Source organism: Tamandua tetradactyla, chromosome 16 (genome assembly GCF_023851605.1).
Source record: "Tamandua tetradactyla isolate mTamTet1 chromosome 16, mTamTet1.pri, whole genome shotgun sequence".
NCBI lineage: Eukaryota > Metazoa > Chordata > Mammalia > Pilosa > Myrmecophagidae > Tamandua > Tamandua tetradactyla.
In genome coordinates, this window is record NC_135342.1 from 37,036,835 (window position 1) to 37,058,748 (window position 21,914).

General features: G+C 35.9%; 1 protein-coding gene across 9 annotated transcripts in view; it reads right to left on the minus strand.

Annotated features, from left to right (window-relative positions):
- URI1 (URI1 prefoldin like chaperone) overlaps positions 1 to 21,914 on the minus strand; it is an 84,192-nt gene that overhangs the window by 18,608 nt on the left and 43,670 nt on the right. For all 9 annotated transcript variants that reach the window (XM_077132288.1, XM_077132287.1, XM_077132286.1 and 6 more), the window contains 2 exons: positions 20,019 to 20,097; positions 18,979 to 19,114 (listed from right to left, as the gene is read on the minus strand). In XM_077132288.1, the coding sequence (XP_076988403.1) occupies positions 18,979 to 19,114; positions 20,019 to 20,097 (215 nt within the window). The remainder of the gene's footprint in view (positions 1 to 18,978; positions 19,115 to 20,018; positions 20,098 to 21,914) is intronic.

The following is a 21,914-nucleotide window of genomic DNA, read 5'->3' on the forward strand; positions in this document are numbered from 1 at the left end:
ATTTTCACCTAAAAATAAATGACACACTATTCACTATGGAAGACCAAATATTTAGAAATGTTTAGTTAACAGCTTGTGGAGTTATCATATATATTTGAAAGGAATAAAACTATAGATGTAATAAAAATTATTTGCAAAAGCTTAATAAAAGTTATGAGGATCATTCATGCAAGGAATCTTTTCCAAGATGGGTTACCTAACCATATATTCACAGGTACTAAAAAGGACAAGGCTTGTAAAGACACGTCTCTTTAGAATCCTTTGTGACTACTCCATTCTCAATCTCTCTTCTTTGTGTGCTGGATTTTTTTTCTTTCAACAGTTTCAACAGGACATGCCCCCTGGTGGAAACACTCTCAAACCTCTGTACAGGATTTCTACTTCATAAAACAATACAAAGGTTTATTTTAAAATGCAAAAAATAAGAGACTTCTACTTTAATTTGACACACTGCAGGTATTACTCTCATGCACTCAGAATTTACTCTCTTCCTATAAGTGACATAACTAAGAAATAATTTTTTAAGTCATAAATCCATAAAAACGAAGATAATGGGAGAGGAAACAAGAGCAGACAAAGGATGCCAACAAAGTTTTAGAAACTGACCAAGTGGTAACTAACTTTTGTATAACAAAGAAAGGTGAAACCTAAATGCAGCAGGAAAAAGCTGCATAAGTCAATACACGCTGTGGAACCTGAAAAGGCTCCTCAATTGGAAATACTCGAGAAGGAAGGGGTAGAGCCATAAGCAAGGGATCTGGATAAAAGTTTAGAGAGGGTAGGGCAATGGCCTACCCTCAAAGCACAGCCAGGTTATTTTCCCTTTCTTGCCTTAACAAAAGGTCTACTGCCTGGAGTAGTTTGGAAAGATTGGTGGGGTGGTTGAAAAACAGAAAGATAAAAGGAAATGTTTTGATGAAAACAGGAGTTAAGTCCAAATGTACATACATACTGAACCCTGAAACTTCCCCCCAGCCTGGTTCCCAGAACAGTAGATGAAGGAGAGTAGAAGATTCTTTTGTAGAATGCTGATTAAACCAAGAGCTATTGATATTTGCAGATTCGTCAATGATAGAAAAAAAAAAACCCATTAGCTACCTTAATACGCTACAGAAAGCCTACCAGTCAACAAACTCTGCCAATAGCTTCCAAGTAGTACTTAACTGTAAGGGTGAATGGTTAGCCAGGGATCACCAGTCATTCAAAGAAAGTCTTCAACATAAAAGCCAAAGACAGAACTGGGAAAATAAAAGGAAACACAAAGGAAACAAAGGCAATGCAAAAAGAAAACTGTACCAACAACAACAAAAAAATAATATCCTCAAAAAAGAAAAGATATTGCATCAATGAAACAAGAACAGGATGCTATAAAAAGGAACAAAGAACAGAGAAACAGCTCCTAAGAATTAAAAATACTGTCTTCAGAATTTTTAAAAAAATAATAAATTCATTGTTTCAAAGATAAAGTAGAAGAAATAACTTTAAAAATCATGAAGAGATGGATAACAGAAGGAAATTAGCGAAGAAATAATATTAAAAATTTTCCAAAACTGTAGGACATGAGGCCCCATACTAGAAAAAGCCATCAAACAAGGCAAATTTCACTGTGGCATTTCAAATCATGGAGGATATAAAGATAGAACCCTGAAGATTCCAAAGAGATAAAAACAAAATCACATAACACAGAAAAGAGTTGCACTAGATTTTTAAGAGCAACATTTAAAGACAGAAGACAATAATAGGATAATGCCTTCAAAATTCTGAGGGTTTGAAAACTGTGTCTAACTTAGAATTCTAAAAATCAAACAGCAGTGTAAAAGGTATTTTAAAATTTCCAAATTTTCAAAAAAATAGTTTGCTGCTCACATTACTTTCCCAGGAAGCTTACTGATGACTATACTCCAATAATATGAGTGAAATCTGAAAGGAGAAGCCATGGAATCCAAGAAACAGGGAACTATCTATACATGCTCAGATTTTTCCTATACTCAAAGGAAAGAAAAGTCCCTTAAAACTACAATAAGGTATCATTTTTACGATTCAGATGGACAAATATTTTAAAGTTTGACAAAAGTATAGGGAAAGTCACTCTCTTTTAACTGTCACTATTAAAATCACGAACATATATTTCTTTGGCCTAGCAATTCAATCTTATTTATCCTACAAATAAAAACATGTACAGACTGATACAAACTCACACATACACAGGTTATTCATTGCAGTACTGCTTGTAACAGCAAAAAAAGAAAAGGAGCCTAAATGGCTATCAATATGGAACTGGTTAAATAAATTATGGTAGTATATACATATAAAACAATGCTATGCAGCCATTAAAGAATGGCATATCACTGCATGCCCAACAATTTCATTCCTTTTTTATTTTTATTTTTTGAGCACCGTGTGGGATGGCTGAAAGATGCAGGGACTGAGAAGTAGATTGGCAAGCAATGGTGTAAACATATGATCAAACATGGTGCTGCTACAAAAAGGAATGAAGTTGTGAAGTATACATGATGTGAATAAACCTGTGAGACATTTGCTAAGACAAAATAAGACAGACACAAAAGAGCGAATATTGTATGATCTCATTTAGAAAATACTTGTAAGAAAACTGGGGCCTAGACTGTTAAGTTCTTATAGCAGTCACATTTAGTCTGGAGTGGTCATTGTTATTTCTGGATTTTGAGGGGCTGTCATATATGTATAACTTGGTATTTAGAGATAAGAATGAAGCCAATCAGGTTGGGATTAAGGTAATTCAGAACACACAGGTAAGGAAGACAATGCCTGTATCTTAGAACTTCACCTATTCTTTGAGATCAAAGGGAGAAAGTTTTATTATATCCAGACCTACATTTTCTGTAGCACATAATATAACTCAACCTGTCTGGATAGATCATTTAAAGAATCCAAACACACACAAAAAAATAAAAAATAAAAAATAAAAAAATAATCCAAACACAGGGAACCTGGAATGAGAATGAGAGCATTTAGCTTAATTTATACCTGGATACATCCCAGAGTACATTAAGCAGATAATCAAACAGTACTGCCAAAGTCCCATGAAAGATGCAAAAATAATTATGAAACTATTAAACTTTACCACCCAGGAAACCCCGGATACTGTGCCAAACATTAGGGACACCCAAATCAATAGGTCAAACCCTTAATCTTGAGGCTTGTCTTGTGAAGTTTATGTATGTAGTGGATAAGCTTAGCCAACTTAAAGGTATGCTTAAGAGTCACCTCCAGAGGACCTCTTTTGTTGCTCAGATGTGGCCTCACTCTAAGCCCAACTCTGCAAGTGAAACCACTGCCCTTTCCCCTACATGGGACATGACATCCAGGGAAGAAAGTCTCCCAGGCAGTGTAAGAGATGATCCCTAAGGGATGAGCATGGCCCTGGTAACATGTCATCCTGACCAAAAGTGGGAAAAGAAGTATAACAAATAAGGTATCAGTGGCCAAGAGACTTCAAATAGATTCAAGAGCCTACTCTGGAGTCACTCTTATGCATGCTTCAGCTAGACATTGCTACCTGTTATAACTTGTCAAACCCCAACCAAAACCATTCCTGTCAATCCTAAAGAATAGTTAGGACATTATATAAGATTCTACAAAGATTCCATGTACTAGGGTAACTCTCCAAAACCTACAACGTCCAGATGGGTCCCTAGACCACTAAGTCCTGAAATGCAGAGGGGTTAGCCCTTCCAGAACAACAATTAGTTTCATCCCCCTATCCCATATTATCAACACCACGTTCCAATGTGAAAAAGTTGCAATGGGAATAGCCTAAATAACCCTAAAGAGCGGGAGAAAGATCAAAGATAAGGTGGAGTTATACAGAGAAGGGTGGATTTAACAAATGAGTATGAGTGTTCAATCTTTATGCTGGTATTTCTTTTAGCCTCCAGAACTTTAGAGCAGTTAGAAATAAAAACCTAAAATTGTGGATTTGTAAATCATAACAAACTCTGAAACTGCTGCAATGTGCGTTGAAATTTATTGTTTTTATGTATTTATATTATTTAAATACAAGAAGGAATATAACAGAGAAGACAGGATTTAAAAATGAGTATGACTGCTGAATTATACTGTTATTCTTGTTAGTCTCCAGTGTCTTGGAGCAGCTAGAAGAAAAAAGTGAAAAATCGTGGAACTGTAACCCATACCAAACTTTAAAATCTGTTCTATAAGTACTTATTAAAATGTACTTGGAAATCTAGTGCTTTTTTGTATACATGTTATATTTCACAATTAAAAAAACATCAAAAAAAAGGAAGTAAGGAAGTATGTAGGTTCAAAACAAAAAAAAAACAAAACAAAGAAGAATTGCATAGTAAAGCGCAAATTAAGTGTCTCCTATTTAAGTCTGTGTGTGTATGTGGGTGGGGAGAGAGTGGAGCACATAAATCTATGGCTGCAAAGATAACAGTGACACCCCCAGGGAGGGGAACTGGCTGTTAAAGGACAGGAGAAGAAAGAATACTTACTTTTCTTTAGATACCCTTTTGAAGTTTGCATCCTGTACATGTATTATCTCCTCAAAACTTTTTCAATTAACAAATAAGACTGTCCATAAATGACCTGGCATGCCCTCCTCTATAATCTTTTTTCTCCTATTACTTTTTCCAAAAAAACTGGGCTACATTTGGTGTTTCCAATTTCTTATCACCCACTCTATGCTTCTTTCTTTCAAAGGTCTAAAATTTGCACTCCTAAACCAAAATATTCTATAGATAGAATGCTCTGTGAAATAAAGAGTATTACATAAAAAAAGTTTTTCAAAATCAAAGGTTTAGGGAGCAGAGTGTTAAAATCCAAGGATTTTTTTTCATGATAGTACCTCTAAGAACGTTTAACATGCCAGTGTGCGTGTGACTCTCTAATAGGAAGGAAGTAGTATGCAGTGGTAGGTAGCCACACTTACTAGATTATTATTATTTTTTTTTATTAATTAACAGAAAAAAAGAAATTAACCCAACATTTAGAAATCATACCATTCTACATATGCAATCAGTAATTCTTAATATCATCACATAGATGCATGATCATCGTTTCTTAGTACATTTGCATCGGTTTAGAAGAACTAGCAACACAACAGAAAAAGATACAGAATGTTAATATAGAGAAAAAAAATAAAAGTAATAATAATAATAGTAAAAAAAAAAAAAACCTATAGCTCAGATGCAGCTTCATTCAGTGTTTTAACATGATTACTTTACAATTAGGTATTATTGTGCTGTCCATTTTTGAGTTTTTCTATCTAGTCCTGTTGCACAGTCTGTATCCCTTCAGCTCCAATTACCCATTATCTTACCCTGTTTCTAACTCCTGCTGGACTCTGTTACCAATGACATATTCCAAGTTTATTCTCGAATGTCCGTTCACATCAGTGGGACCATACAGTATTTGTCTTTTAGTTTTTGGCTAGACTCACTCAGCATAATGTTCTCTAGGTCCATCCATGTTATTACATGCTTCATAAGTTTATCCTGTCTTAAAGCTGCATAATATTCCATCGTATGTATATACCACAGTTTGTTTAGCCACTCGTCTGTTGATGGACATTTTGGCTGTTTCCATCTCTTTGCAATTGTAAATAACGCTGCTATAAACATTGGTGTGCAAATGTCCGTTTGTGTCTTTGCCCTTAAGTCCTTTGAGTAGATACCCAGCAATGGTATTGCTGGGTCGTATGGCAATTCTATATTCAGCTTTTTGAGGAACCGCCAAACTGCCTTCCACAGTGGTTGCACCATTTGACATTCCCACCAACAGTGGATAAGTGTGCCTCTTTCTCCGCATCCTCTCCAGCACTTGTCATTTTCTGTTTTGTTGATAATGGCCATTCTGGTGGGTGTGAGATGATATCTCATTGTGGTTTTGATTTGCATTTCTCTAATGGCCAGGGACATTGAGCATCTCTTCATGTGCCTTTTGGCCATCTGTATTTCCTCTTCTGGTAGGTGTCTGTTTAAGTCTTTTTCCCATTTTGTAATTGGGTTGGCTGTCTTTTTGTTGTTGAGTTGAACAATCTCTTTACAAATTCTGGATACTAGACCTTTATCTGATATGTCATTTCCAAATATTATCTCCCATTGTGTAGGCTGTCTTGCTACTTTCTTGATGAAGTTCTTTGATGCACAAAAGTGTTTAATTTTGAGGAGCTCCCATTTATTTATTTCCTTTTTCAGTGCTCTTGCTTTAGGTTTAAGGTCCATAAAACCGCCTCCAGTTGTAAGTTTCATAAGATATCTCCCTACATTTTCCTCTGTTTTATGGTCTTAGACCTAATGTTTAGATCTTTGATCCATTTTGAGTTAACTATTGTATAGGGTGTGAGATATGGGTCTTCTTTCATTCTTTTGCATATGGATATCCAGTTCTCTAGGCACCATTTATTGAAGAGACTGTTCTGTCCCAGGTGAGTTGGCTTGACTGCCTTATCAAAGATCAAATGTCCATAGATGAGAGGGTCTATATCTGAGCACTCTATTCGATTCCATTGGTCGATATATCTATCTTTATGCCAATACCATGCTGTTTTGACCACTGTGCCTTCATAATATGCCTTAAAGTCAGGCAGCGCGAGACCTCCAGCTTCGTTTTTTTCCTCAAGATGTTTTTAGCAATTCGGGACATGCTGCCCTTCCAGATAAATTTGCTTATTGTTTTTTCTATTTCTGAAAAATAAGTTGTTGGGATTTTGATTGGTATTGCATTGAATCTGTAAATCAATTTAGGTAGGATTGACATCTTAACTGTATTTAGTCTTCCAATCCATGAACACGGTTTGCCCTTCCATCTATTTAGGTCTTCTGTGATTTCTTTTAACAGTTTTTTGTAGTTTTCTTTATATATGTTTTTTGTCTCTTTAGTTAAATTTATTCCTAGGTATTTTATTCTTTTAGTTGCAATTGTAAATGGGATTCGTTTCTTGATTTCCCCCTCAGCTTGTTCATTACTAGTGTATAGAAATGCTACAGATTTCTTAATATTGATCTTGTAACCTGCTACTTTGCTGTACTCATTTATTAGCTCTAGTAGTTTTGTTGTGGATTTTTCCGGGTTTTCGACGTATAGTATCATATCGTCTGCAAACAGTGATAGTTTTACTTCTTCCTTTCCGATTTTGATGCCTTGTATTTCATTTTCTTGTCTAATTGCTCTGGCTAGAACCTCCAACACAATGTTGAATAATAGTGGTGATAGTGGACATCCTTGTCTTGTTCCTGATCTTAGGGGGAAAGTTTTCAATTTTTCCCCATTGAGGATGATATTAGCTGTGGGTTTTTCATATATTCCCTCTATCATTTTAAGGAAGCTCCCTTGTATTCCTATCTTTTGAAGTGTTTTCAACAGGAAAGGATGTTGAATCTTGTCAAATGCCTTCTCTGCATCAATTGAGATGATCATGTGATTTTCCTGCTTTGATGTGTAGATATGGTGTATTACATTAATTGATTTTCTTATGTTGAACCATCCTTGCATACCTGGGATGAATCCTACTTGTTCATGATGTATAATTCTTTTAATGTGTTGTTGGATACGATTTGCTAGAATTTTACTGAGGATTTTTGCATCTATATTCATTAGAGAGATTGGTCTGTAGTTTTCTTTTTTTGTAGTATCTTTGCCTGGTTTTGGTATGAGGGTGATGTTGGCTTCATAGAATGAATTAGTTAGTTCTCCCTCCACTTCGATTTTTTTGAAGAGTTTGAGGAGAGTTGGTACTAATTCTTTCTGGAATGTTTGATAGAATTCACATGTGAAGCCGTCTGGTCCTGGACTTTTCTTTTTAGGAAGCTTTTGAATGACTAATTCAATTTCTTTACTTGTGATTGGTTTGTTGAAGTCATCTAATTCTTCTTGAGTCAAAGTTGGTTGTTCATGTCTTTCCAGGAACCCATCCATTTCATCTAAATTGTTGTATTTATTAGCGTAAAGTTGTTCATAGTATCCTGTTATTACCTCCTTTATTTCTGTGAGGTCAGTGGTTATGTCTCCTCTTCCATTTCTGATCTTATTTATTTGCATCCTCTCTCTTCTTCTTTTTGTCAGTCTTGCTAAGGGCCCATCAATGTTATTGATTTTCTCATAGAACAAACTTCTGGTCTTATTGATTTTCTCTATTGTTTTCATGTTCTCAATTTCATTTATTTCTGCTCTAATCTTTGTTATTTCTTTCCTTTTGCTTGCTTTGGGATTAGTTTGCTGTTCTTTCTCCAGTTCTTCCAAGTGGACAGCTAATGCCTCAATTCTTGCCCTTTCTTCTTTTTTGGTATAGGCATTTAGGGCAATAAATTTCCCTCTTAGCACTGCCTTTGCTGCGTCCCATAAGTTTTGATATGTTGTGTTTTCATTTTCATTCGCCTCGAGGTATTTACTAATTTCTCTCGCAATTTCTTCTTTGACCCACTTGTTGTTTAAAAGTGTGTTGTTGAGCCTCCACGTATTTGTGAATTTTCTGGCATTCCGCCTATTATTGATTTCCAACTTCATTCCTTTATGATCTGAGAAAGTGTTGTGTATGATTTCAATCTTTTTAAATTTGTTAAGACTTGCTTTGTGACCTAGCATATGGTCTATCTTTGAGAATGATCCATGAGCACTTGAGAAAAAGGTGTATCCTGTTGTTGTGGGATGTAATGTCCTATTAATGTCTGTTAAGTCTAGCTCATTTATAGTAATATTCAGATTCTCTATTTCTTTATTGATCCTCTGTCTAGATGTTCTGTCCATTGATGAGAGTGGTGAATTGAAGTCTCCAACTATTATGGTATATGTGTCTATTTCAGTTTTCAGTGTTTGCAGGGTATTCCTCACGTATTTTGGGGCATTCTGGTTCGGTGCATAAATATTTATGATTGTTATGTCTTCTTGTTTAATTGTTCCTTTTATTAGTATATAGTGTCCTTCTTTGTCTCTTTTAACTGTTTTACATTTGAAGTCCAATTTGTTGGATATTAGTATAGCCACTCCTGCTCTTTTCTGGTTGTTATTTGCATGAAATATCTTTTCCCAACCTTTCCCTTTCAACCTATGTTTATCTTTGGGTCTAAGATGGGTTTCCTGTAGACAGCATATAGAAGGATCCTGGTTTTTAATCCATTCTGCCAGTCTATGTCTTTTGATTGGGGAATTCAGTCCATTAACACTTAGTGTTATTAATGTTTGGATAATATTTTCCTCTACAATTTTGGCTTTTGTATTATATATATCATATCTGACTTTCCTTCTTTCTACACTCTTCTCCATACCTCTCTCTTCTGTCTTTTCGTATCTGACTCTAGTGCTCCCTTTAGTATTTCTTGCAGAGCTGGTCTCTTGGTCACAAATTCTCTCAGTGACTTTTTGTCTGAGAATGTTTTAATTTCTCCCTCATTTTTGAAGGACAATTTTGCTGGATATAGGAGTCTTGGTTGGCAGTTTTTCTCTTTTAGTAATTTAAATATATCATCCCACTGTCTTCTAGCTTCCATGGTTTCTGCTGAGAAATCTACACATAGTCTTATTGGGTTTCCCTTGTATGTGATGGGTTGTTTTTCTCTTGCTGCTTTCAAGATTCTCTCTTTCTCTTTGACCTCTGACATTCTAACTAGTAAATGTCTTGGAGAACGCCTATTTGGGTCGAATCTCTTTGGGGTGCGCTGCACTTCTTGGATCTGTAATTTTAGGTCTTTCATAAGAGTTGGGAAAATTTCAGTGATAATTTCTTCCATTAGTTTTTCTCCTCCTTTTCCCTTCTCTTCTCCTTCTGGGACACCCACAACACGTATATTTGTGTGGTTCATATTGTCCTTGAGTTCCCTTATACCCTGTTCAAATTTTTCCATTCTTTTCCCGATAGTTTCTGTTTCTTTTTGGAATTCAGATGTTCCATCCTCCAAATCACTAATTCTATCTTCTGTCTCTTTGAATCTATCATTGTAGGTATCCATTGTTTTTTCCATCTTTTCTACTTTATCCTTCACTTCCATAAATTCTGTAATTTGTTTTTTCAGTTTTTCTATTTCTTCTTTTTGTTCCTCATGTCCTCCCTCAATTTATCGATTTCGTTTCTGAAGAGGTTTTCCATTTCTGTTCATATATTCAGCATTAGTTGTCTCAGCTCCTGTATCTCATTTGAACTATTGGTTTGTTCCTTTGACTGGGCCATATTTTCAATTTTCTGAGCGTGATCCGTTATCTTCTGCTGGTGTCTGGGCATTTAGTCAGATTTCCCTGGGTGTCGGACCCAACAGGTTGAAAGATTTTTCTGTGAAATCTCTGGGTTCTGTTTTTCTTATCCTGCCCAGTAGGTGGCGCTCGTGGCACACGTTTGTCTGCGGGTCCCACCTGTAAAAGGTGCTGTGGGTCCTTTAACTTTGGAAAACTCTCGCTGTGGGGGAGGTTCACCAGTCGAAGCGGCTTGGAAGAGTGCCAGCCGGCCCGGGGGTCCGAACGCAGGGAGGTTTGCTGGCCGCCGCAGCCCGGGAGAGCGCCCGACCGAATTTCCTAGTCGGCCCGGGGCGCCAAGCGTGGCAGGAGGGTGCCAGCCACCGCGGCCCGGGAGAATGTACCGTTCCCAGCCGGACCGGGGAGTCACATGTTTGGAAGGGACCCCCCCGTTCACCGTTCTCCACAGCCTGCGGATTTCCGATCCAATTCTCTCAGTTGGTCCGGGGGGCCGTGCGTGGTGGGAGCGCCAGCCGCCACGGCTTGAGGGGACCGCCTGCCCAATTCTGCCAGCTGGCCCGGGAAGGAGGAGGGGAGGGACTCCGGCCGCTTGCCGTCCCGCCCGGGGAAGCCCGCGCCCATCGGCGATCTCACCGGAGCGGGCTCTCCTAGCCAGTCAGCCGTTCCAGGATGGGGTATGCTGTCTGTTTTATCTCTGTCGTGGCTCCGGGAGCTGTTCTGTATCGTTTCTACTCCCCTAGTAGCTGTTCTTAAGGATGTCCCCCCTTCTGAAGCTCAGTTCATCGTCTGCAGTAGCTTTGAAGTCACATTTGGCGATGGCTTCCATTCTGAGAGCTGCTCAGTGCTCAGCAGCCTGAAGCAGGGGAGGGGGAGGGAGTCTTCCCTGCTTGAAGCAACCCAGCACTCTGGGCTCAGCCTTGTCTCTCTTCTGGGACTTGCTCCTGCACCCTGGGACACACAATGTGGCCCATGGCGCAGTTGTTTTGCTCCGCGCTGGGCCGGCCCCTCCGCAGCGGTGTGAGCAACCGCCGACCCTGCTGCTGCTCCCCTAGGGCAGCATCTGTGTCCGCCGCCGACAGAACCAGCTTTCGTCGCCGCCGCCACCGCCGCCGCCCGGTTGCCGAAGCACCTCAGCCTCCTCCTAGATTATTTTTAAAATCTTCCCCCAGGAAATAGCAGGTTTCCTCTAGGTCACCACTTACCCACTGCTTTCCCCCAACCCTCACATCTAATCAGTACCCAGTTCTACCTGGCTGAGGAATTCTTGCTTCTGATACCTTCTTCTTTAATTCGATAACCAATACCCTATAGATCATGACCTTATTCCTACATGCCCAATCATCTACTAAAAACTAAAAATAATCTTAGAATATGAGGACTGAGCATCCACTTCTGAAGACAAAGATTAAAAAATATATAAAAACAAAATAAAGGTATCAGAGAAATCTCTGAAACAAATGTTAACAATTTATTATTTTGAGGACACACTGTAAAATAATCCTCCCAATACATCTTTATAAGGAAACACACTATAACATATTCACACTATAAATAAAATTGTTTAACATTATTAACATTATATTTACAATAGGGCCAAATGACTGTTGTGATAATCAAAAACTCCAAGGTATGGTCCTTAAATAATAGAATTTCAAGTCATTCTGCTACTATATACAGGTGTTCAAAGTGACTGTGGAGACAACTGGAATCAAAATTACTAAAAATACCCCTATGTATAAAACTATAACTGAATCCAGTCACATCACTGTCTTTGCTGTCTCATCACTTGTCCTTTTACTTATTAAAAAAAAAAAACTCTCAAACCTAAGAAAGAATTTAGCAACCCTCAAAGCACATATTTAAAGTAAAATAATATCACGAAATTCTGTATCAGTACCTAATAAAATACTTTAAAGAGTACTGGATGCAACTTTAAATCCTGGACAGAATATAAGGAGACAGCTTCAAAAAGTAAATGTACCCAGCAGACTGGGGAACAAGACCAGAATTCAAAGTTCCACTGAACCAACTGTGAGTTTACCATTTTTTCCCCTCTGGTACCTCCCGGTAAACTCAAACAAATGTGCAGACAAAAGGAGCTCCAAGAGAAGCCATCACTTTCTAGTCCAAAGAGCATGTAAAGGAGCCCCTCTGGGTCACGGAGAAGGGGAGAAAAATCCCTGGCTTTCTTCTTTATGCCTATTTCACTGTTGCCTTAGCTCTCAGACAACACAGAGACCGAGGAAGCAGCACAGTAACAGAAGTGGCAGGTAGTCAAACACCTAAAACTGAGAAAGGGAGACCTATATGACCAGAGAAGCTACTGTTCCAACAGCATGGAGCAAATCCTGGTTTCTTTTTTTTCTTCTCTTTCCTGCCACTTGACACTGGACACAGGTACACAGGAAGTGTGCAACAGAGCATGGAAACTAAAGCCCAAGCTTTCTGACCAAGGACTGAGAAAGAAGGTGCCAGGGACAAAGTGTCAGGAAGAGACAAAGAAGATCAAGAGAATAATTCCATGAAACTGTATATGAACTCCTGGGCTCTCATCCCTGAACTGCGCTTGTATGAATCTCAACTTTGGCAGCATAACTGAAGCTTTCAGAGCTGAGATATGAGGCAGATAATTACTCAGATCCCAGACTGGAAACTGGGACCTTCTAGAACACTGCAAATACTTTGAAACCGAACTGGCACTGGAATAAGCCTACAGAAAGCAGGTGGAAACTAGCAGCCCAAACCTAACCTGGTCTAAACACAGCCTGCTAAAGGAAAAAAAGGTCAACATTCTCCTTAGGATTTAAACAAAACCCAGTCTTGTACACTGAATCTAAAACTACTCATATTCAGCATATAAAGAACTCAGAAACCTGTTATACAATAACAAAACTTTTAATATTCATGTCTAGGAGGCTCAAAGGAGAAGAAAAAGACATTGGTCCAAATAATAATAACTATAACTGATTAAAATTTCCAATATCTGGTGAAAATCATAAACATACAGATTCAAGAAGCTGTGAGAATATCAGACCATATATACTCAAAGAAATTCATACCTAAGTATAACACAAACTGCATAAACAAAAAATAAAGAGAGAAATCCTTAAAGACGCCAGAGAAAAACTACATTTGATACATGGGAACAATGATTCAAAAGACTGCAGATTTCTCATTCAAAACCATGTAAGTCAACAAGCAGTGGAATGTTCCCAGAGCCTGTCCATGCCAAAAAAAGAGAAGCAGTGAAATGATTTTAAAGTGCAGAAAGGAAACACTCTCAACCCAGAATTATATGATCAAGAAAAATGCCCTTTAGGAACAAAGGTAAAATAAAGACATCCACATGTGAAGAAAACCCAAGAGAATCCCATACTAGACGAATCTGCTCTAAAAGAAATTCTAAAGAAAGTTCTTCAAAGGAAAGGAAGTGATACCAGAGGAAAATGTGGAACAAAAGGAACAAAAGAATAGCAACAGAAATGGTAAAACTCTGGGTAAATATAACAGACTACGGTCCTCCACATTCTTTAAAATACGTATGACATTAAAAGCAAAACTTTTAATACTGTCCTATGTTATATAGAGATGTAATACAAATAATAATGACAACATGAAAGGAAGAGGGTAAAGGAACAATATGGTGGTAAGGTTTCTATAGTTCACCTAAAGCAGTAAAATATCAACTCTAAAACCATTGAATGTTAAGTATGTGTATTATAATCCTTAGAGCAACCACTAAAAACATAACAAAAATATAAAAAAGCATTTTTTAAAAAGCACCATACCAGGTGGTGTGACAGTAGCTCAGTGGCAGAATTCTTGCCTGCCATGCCAGAGACCCAGGTTCGATTCCTGCCATGCCAGAGACCCGGGTTCGATTCCCGGTGCCTGGCCACAAAAAAAAAAAAAAAAAAAAAAAACACCATACCAAGAGATATAAACATCCAATAAATAAAATGAAATATTTTAAAAAATAATAATGATAATACAAAAGAGGCTAGGAAAGAAAGGGAAAAACAGAGGAGGAATTAAAAAAAAACAGAAAAATATATGAAATGCTAAATCTAAATATAAACATATCACTAATTATACATTAAACATATAACTGAGCTAAACACATTAATTGTAATACAGAAAACTGTCACAATGGATTTAAAAGAAAGACCTACAATGTCTATAAGAAACCCACTTAGTAAAAAGGATGGAAAAATATACACCATGCACACACTACACAAACACAAAAAAGCTGGAGAGGCTATATTTAACAACAGATAAAACAGACTTCTAAAGAAGGAAAATTACCAGAATAGAGGAAAATCATGTCAAAAGAATCATTTTGGCAAGATGATATGACAATCCCTAATGTGCATGTATCTAAAAACAAAGCTTTAAAATACATGAAGCAAAAACTAATAGAACTGAAAAAAGAGTTAGCCATAACCAAAATTACAAGTGGAGATTACAACACTCTTCTCTCAGTAATCATCAGCATATGTAAACAAAATCAGCAAGGATACAGAAGAACTAATCAACACCATCGACCAGCAGGATAAAACTGACATTTAGAGAATGTTCCACTCAACAACAGTAGAGTACACATCCCTCTCAGGTGTACAAACACTCAACAAGATAGACTATATATCTGGAATCTGAAAAGAAATCTCAAGAAATTTAAAGGAAATGAAATCATGTAAGATATGCTTTATCACCAGAATGGAATTAAATTAGAGATAATTCACAGAAAGATATCTGGAAAAATCTTTAAACACTCAGAAATTAAACAAGTTATTTCTAAATTAGGGTTTAGCAAACTTTTTCTGTAAATAGCCAGAAAGTAACTATTTCAGGTTTCATGGGTCACATAACCTCTGTCACATATTTTCCTTTTTATCTTTACTTACAACCCTTAAAGCTATTCTCAGTCTAAGGCTATATAAAAACAGGCTAAGGTCAAATGTGGCCCACAGGCCATAGTTTGTCTACCCCTGTTCTAAATAATCAATGAGTCAGAGAGAAAATCTCAAGGGAAATTAGAAAATAAGTTGAACTGGAAATGAAAATGCCTGTCAAAATGTGTGGTATGCAACTAAAACAGTGCTTAGAGGGAAATTTATAGCCAGAAAATGCTCATATGAGAAACTAGAAAAAGAAGTAGAAGGAAGGAAATTTCAAAAAAAACCAAAACAATGAAAATCAATAAAACAGAAAAATAGATATTAAAAAGACCAATAAAACTAATAAACCTCTAGACTACACTTTCTCAACCTTTCCCCTCCTGACATTTTGGGCTGAATATAATTCCTCATTGTGAGGAACAATCCTGTGAACTACAGGATATCTAATAACATTCCTGGCTTCCACCCATTAAAAACCAGTAGCATTCTCACCCCAATTGTGACAACGCAAAATATCACCATATTGCCAAATATCCCCTGCCAGGTTAAGAATCACTGCATCTAGCCAAAGAGACAAAGAAGAAAAGAGTGAAGGCACAAATTACAAAATCTGGAATAAAAGAAGGGCTATTAAAACAGACTCCACATGCTCAAAAGAAAATAAGGAAATAATCCTACAAATAAACACTGTGTACATAAATTAGACAACTGTGATGAAACAGACCAATTCCTCGAATGTCACACCTACAAAAACTCAAGGAGAAAAACCTGAATAGTCTTCAATCTATTTTAAAAGTTGAATCTGCAGTTAAAAACCCTTCCAAAAAAGAAATCTCCAGGTCCAGATGGTCTTACTAACAACTTATTTTAATCTATTTTGTCCCTCGTTTTAACTATTTTTAAAAAATACGCAATTATCTCCCTCCACTTTCCCAATTTTAAAAAATACGCAATTATCTCCCTCCACTTTCCCAATTACCCCAGTCAACAATGAGGTGACTCCATTTAACTTGTTAAGCTTCTTCCACCTTAAGAGAAACAAGTACCTTTTCTTAAGAAATGTGAAGTACTAAAATTAGGCCTAAGAGTCACCCCCAAGAGAACTTCTTTTGTTGTTCAGATGTGGCCTCCATCTCTCAGCCAACGTGACAAGCAAACTCACTGCCCTCCCCCCCTCTACATGGGACATGACTCCCAGGGGTGTGGACCTTCCTGGCAACGTGGAACAGAAATCCTAGAATGACATGGGACTCAGTATCAAGGGATTGAGAAAACCTTCTCGACCAAAAGGGGGAAAAGCAAAATGAGACAAAATAAAGAATCAATGGCTGAGAGATTCCAAACAGAGTCAAGAGGTTATTCTGGAGGTTATTTTTACACATTATACAGACATCACATTTTTACTTAAGGTGTAATGGAGAGGCTGGAGGGAACTGCCTGAAAATGTAGAGCTGTGTTCCAAAACCATGTTTCTTGAAGATGACTGCATAATGATATAGCTTTCACAACATGACTATGTGGTTGTGAAAACCTTGTGTGTGATGCTCCTTTTTACCTTAATGACAGACGAGTAAAACACATGGATTAAAAAGAAATAAATAATAGGGGGAACAAATGCTAAAATAAACTTAGTAGATTGAAATGCTAGTGATCAATGAAAGGGACGGGGAAGGAGTAAGATATGTATAAATTTTTTTCTGTTTTCTTTTTATTTCTTTTTCTGAATTGATACAAATGTTCTAAGAAATGATCATGATGATGAATATACAACTATGTGATGATTCTGTGAGTTACTGATCATATATCAAGAATGGAATGATCATATGGTAAGAATGTTTATGTTTATATGTTGTGATGTTTAATAAAGAAATGTGACGTACAATAAGTCAAAACCACTGTATTCAATCACTACAAATTATAAAACTGAGTAAAACCACTTTTTAGGATACACTGTATTAGGTTCACAGGCACAGAAATATGTATTTTGAAAATTATTTTAGACAAATATTAATCCCATGTCATCATGTTTTGGTCACTTTCCAAAATCATATTTACCTAATGGAAAGTGTGTCACTCTTTCTATTCTAGTCTACTGCACAGCTCTATTCTATTCTATTAAAAGTACTCTCCCATTAATATCTAAGTGGTCATAATTGATCCTAGAAACTTTTTCACTTAAATATCCACACAAAAATCAAAATGCACAAATTTCAAAAGGCTATGATCTTCTAGTAGCCATGTTTCTTGAACATGAATGTAGAATGATATGGCTTTCACAATGTGACCGTGTGATTGTGACAACCTTGTGTCCAATGCTCCTCTTATCTATGGAATGGACAGCTGAGTAAAAAATATGGATTAAAAATAAATAATAGGGGGAACAAATGTTAAAATAAATTGAGTAGATTGAAATACTAGTGATCAATGAAAGGGAGGGGTAAGGGGTATGGTATGTATGAGTTTTTCTTTCTTCTTTTTATTTCTTTTTCTGAAGTGATACAAATGTTCTAAAAAATGATCACAGTGATAAATATACTACTATGTGATGATACTGTGAGTCAGTGATTGTACACCATGTATGGAATGTTCGTATGTTAAGAATGTTCGCGTTTGTATGTTGTTTTGGTTTGTCAATTAAAAAAAAAGCTATGACCTGGTTTCAGATCAGTAAGACCACACTGGTAAATTAAGAAAGCTTACCCCATCAGAAAAGGCCCTTAAGAATGGATTTTACCCATTCTCTTTCCTCTATTATACATTATTTTACAAATTTTACAAACTTGTAGTATTGTACAAATACTACATTATTTTAATGTAGTAAGGCTGAAAGAATTATTATTGCCAGAAATTATACACAGACTAACAATAAGTTCTGATTAATATCACAAAAGATCAAAATATGTATCAACTGTAAACTTAGAAGTTGATTTCAATAAAAGTCTCCAAATATAGTTCTCAGAATTTCACTGAGTAAACGAGTTTTTAACTAGTATCCACTCATGAATAAATAAAATAATTTCAGCTTTAGAAAATTCAGCTCTTTTCTATCTAGTATTACTTCATTTATCTAGGAGAATTCTCACAAAATGTATTTTTCAAACACACATTTAACTAGAAGGTTAAAAAGCAAATAGGAATGATATTATACTACTGATTTAAATATGCTATTACAGAAATAAGGACATAGATTTAAAATTAAATAAATCCAATTTTGAAATTAACGAAACTAAGTTGGAAACCAGGCCAAGCCATCCAACCAAAAAGTGTGTGCATGTGCACTGTATGTATGTATGTATATACCAACAAATAATATGGTAACCAAAACTAAAGAACTACCTTATTACAATGAGGCAGGGACTTCAAATCACTTAACAAATATAATGGTGTCATTTTAGGTAGCATCTCTCCACACCTGGTCTCCTCTGCAGAATGAAAATATTATTTTATCTAAACCAAAATGCACGCTTAAGAATTATTTCTACTTGTGCAAATAGATATTTCTCTGAGTTCACTAACCAGAAACTAAATTATTTCTATGTACTAAACACAAAATTAAGTCTATTAAAACAACTAAAACAAGCAGCTTATAAAGCATAAATGACTCCAATTCTTACGTCTTCCCAACTTCTACAAAACCAGATCTAGTGACTTTTGCACTTTTTAATTTCTGAAAACATGCCAGTGTGGGTGTATTTCCAAGCCAAATGTTCCACTTCCCAGTTTATGTTCTCAAATTCTGGTTCTACTCAAACTACCTACCAATTCAACTAAATCTCAGAGAGCCTGAACTAATAAATCACAGAAAGTAGTTTTGATAGCAAACAGCCCATCAGTATGGCAATTCATGAACCAAGACACAAAGTGCAAACAAACATCACTTATAATTGATACATACGTTCTTTTCTGTGTTCAACTAAGTCTACAGCCTGCTTTGCTGAGCACTTTGCAAACCAGTTGTCCCCAAGTAAAACAGTGACTTCATTAGTATGGACAAGTTTTCCTGGCATGAAGGCAAAGGGGCCAAATGGTACCTATTGTTTAAAAAAAAGGGTAAAAAATTAAAAACACTAAAAACCACATTTTATGAAAAATACCATTAAAAGTCCTAAGTTACTGAGGTCCTTTTTTTTAAATCTATATAGTGGGAATAATAAAATGTCAATTTCATACAAATTTAACCTTATATTAAAATTTCACTAAGAGAATCTATAGAAAATTGTTTTAGATTATTAAGTCAATATTAAACAGGAAAAGAAATTAGCACCATATTTACACGACTTTCAGATAAAGTAGTACTGCCTCTGAATGTTTATACTTTACATTCATTCATTGTCTTAAAAAAAATGAAAGTGAACTAGTAGTAAAGTATTAAATTTAGAGACATCTTTGATGAAGAAACATGAAAATTATTTCCAATAAAATAATCATTTTTACAAAGCAAGAATTAACAAACAGATAGCTTTAATGTGTATACTACAGTAGCTATATTTACCAAATCCCTATGCTAGTATAAAAACAAAGGCTTCGTGAGAAAGAATATTCATGCCATGAAAGATTCTAATCCAGAACACATGTGTGGTTCACTGTGCTGACATGAAGATCACTAAGACAAAAACTGCAGCACGTTTTTATATAAAATCAATGTCCTACAATTTATGAATTACAAAACATTATGGCCTATTCCTGCTCTAACAGGAAACGATCAAGTGCCATATTTCTGCCATAAAAACTTGCATACCAAATACAACAAATTTTGGGCTAACATTATGTCATTTATATCACCATAATATGACAATTCAATATAAATCTGAAAAAAGTACAAGAAATAAATACCAAGTATCATAACTTCTAAAGTAAAACAAAATGAACATTCCTTGCTACAGTAGTTACCTCTGATTAAGTATATTTAGTTAAAAAGGAACACACCAAACATACCATGATATTATAAGACAACTTATCAGGCAATGTACTGAGTCTTTCTTGAAGGGCATTATAGTCATTATCTACCTTCTTCCTGTTGACAAAAAATATCAAATACCAAATAAATACACAAATTATACAAATTAACAATTCTTCCAGTAGACTATGTACTATATTTTTACAAAGTTTGTTAATAGCATATTCTACCTTCTATGTGGTAAAGAATTAAGACTTTCAGGAATTTTGGCTTTTCAAGGTAGAACAGACATCTTGAGAATTAGTGTTTCTTAAGGTGGAAGATCCTCTCAACTGAATTTGGAAATTAAGATTTATAGAGATACAGTGAAGAACACATAATACTTTAGATGGAAACAGGGGCTTGAGATGAAGGAAAAAGAGGTTTAGTAAAACTTCTGAAGGGAAAAACACTGGCTGTGGGACAGAAATCATGAACATAACATGCTTTAGTCTTCATCAGAAAACTTCAGACTGAAAAATATGGTGTCATCAACCCTTCAATTATTCATATTAATGTGTTTAAGGTAAGGCAGAATCAAGCAGGGGCTAGAAGAAATTAGGTATATAGGTAATACAACAAGTATTTCAATTTGGTTTCCAATTTGGCTTCGGAATCGGTCTGTTCCATCTTTTATCAAAACAGTTGCCTAATAAGTTAATTTCAAACAAAGGAAAGAAGTAATTTTGTAGGAACAGAGATGTCATGAGTTTCCCTAATGTGAACCTCACTGATTCCTACTCCTGCTGAAAATGGATAGCCTTCCTTTTTGAATTATACCAGGCATTAGTCTAAAATCAGATGCCTGCTATCAACCTCATCTCTGGAGATTAGGTTCCCTAGGGGTTCCTTGGTAGGACGTATGCTGCAAGTAAAGACAGAGTACGGGAATTTTTATAAACAGAGGGCATTACCAATTTTGAAAAATAACAAAAACAAAAACTCACCAACTCAGTAAGTAATTTAAAAGAACAGGCAGATATTGCCAAATTGAAATTGCAACATAATAACAGCTTTCCAGATAATAAAAATGGCTGCTCTATAAACATCATGGAATTGGTTTCAGTTTACTCCTTAGCTCCCCTAAAGTAACAATTAATAAAAATCAGTTCATTTTGGTCTTAAGAATCTCAAGGAATTTCACGTCATTCATCCTAAAAATATTCCTGTTGTAAATGTCAATTATCAACATTTCTCTCAAAGAGAAAGCAGAAGATGGAAAAAAACAGACCTTGAATAAAAAACCAGATCTCTATCAAGATGAGGTAAGCAATTAAGTAAGCTCTCATTTTCTAGTGTTCAAGTGCTTTTAAAAACTTTCCCCCAAAATACCTTTTTTTTTTTAATAAATAAACAAAAAACTGTCTTTACTCTGTTTAAGGCAAAAACATCCTTCTGGATAAATTTTTGTAAATGGCACAAAACTTCACGCAGAAGGCTATGTACTAGAAAGAACACGGCTTTGGAGTCAGACCTGAGTGTAAATCCCAGGCTCCAACATGTAATACAAGCACCTTAACCCTATTCTTCATATCTTCAATGGGTAAAGTGTTATATACCTATGTCACGGACTGAAGTGAAGTAAGTAAGTATAAAAGGTTTAACATCCTATCCTTGAGCATCTGCTATGTCAGTTCTATTCTTTTTCATAAAGTATCAAAAAATACTAATTCTAAATTTTCAAGAAAGAGACTATGTTACTCAACAAGATAAGATTTCATTATGTCAAATTCATTCTATCTGATACAAATAGCAAGACTTAACTGAAAGACAGTATCAGTAAATGTAACTATTCTGGGCTTTGGAGATGGGACTGGTTTGACCATTAAATGGGATGAGTCTATAAAGTAACGATTTGATAGAGTGCCTACACACAGTAAATACTCAATTACTAA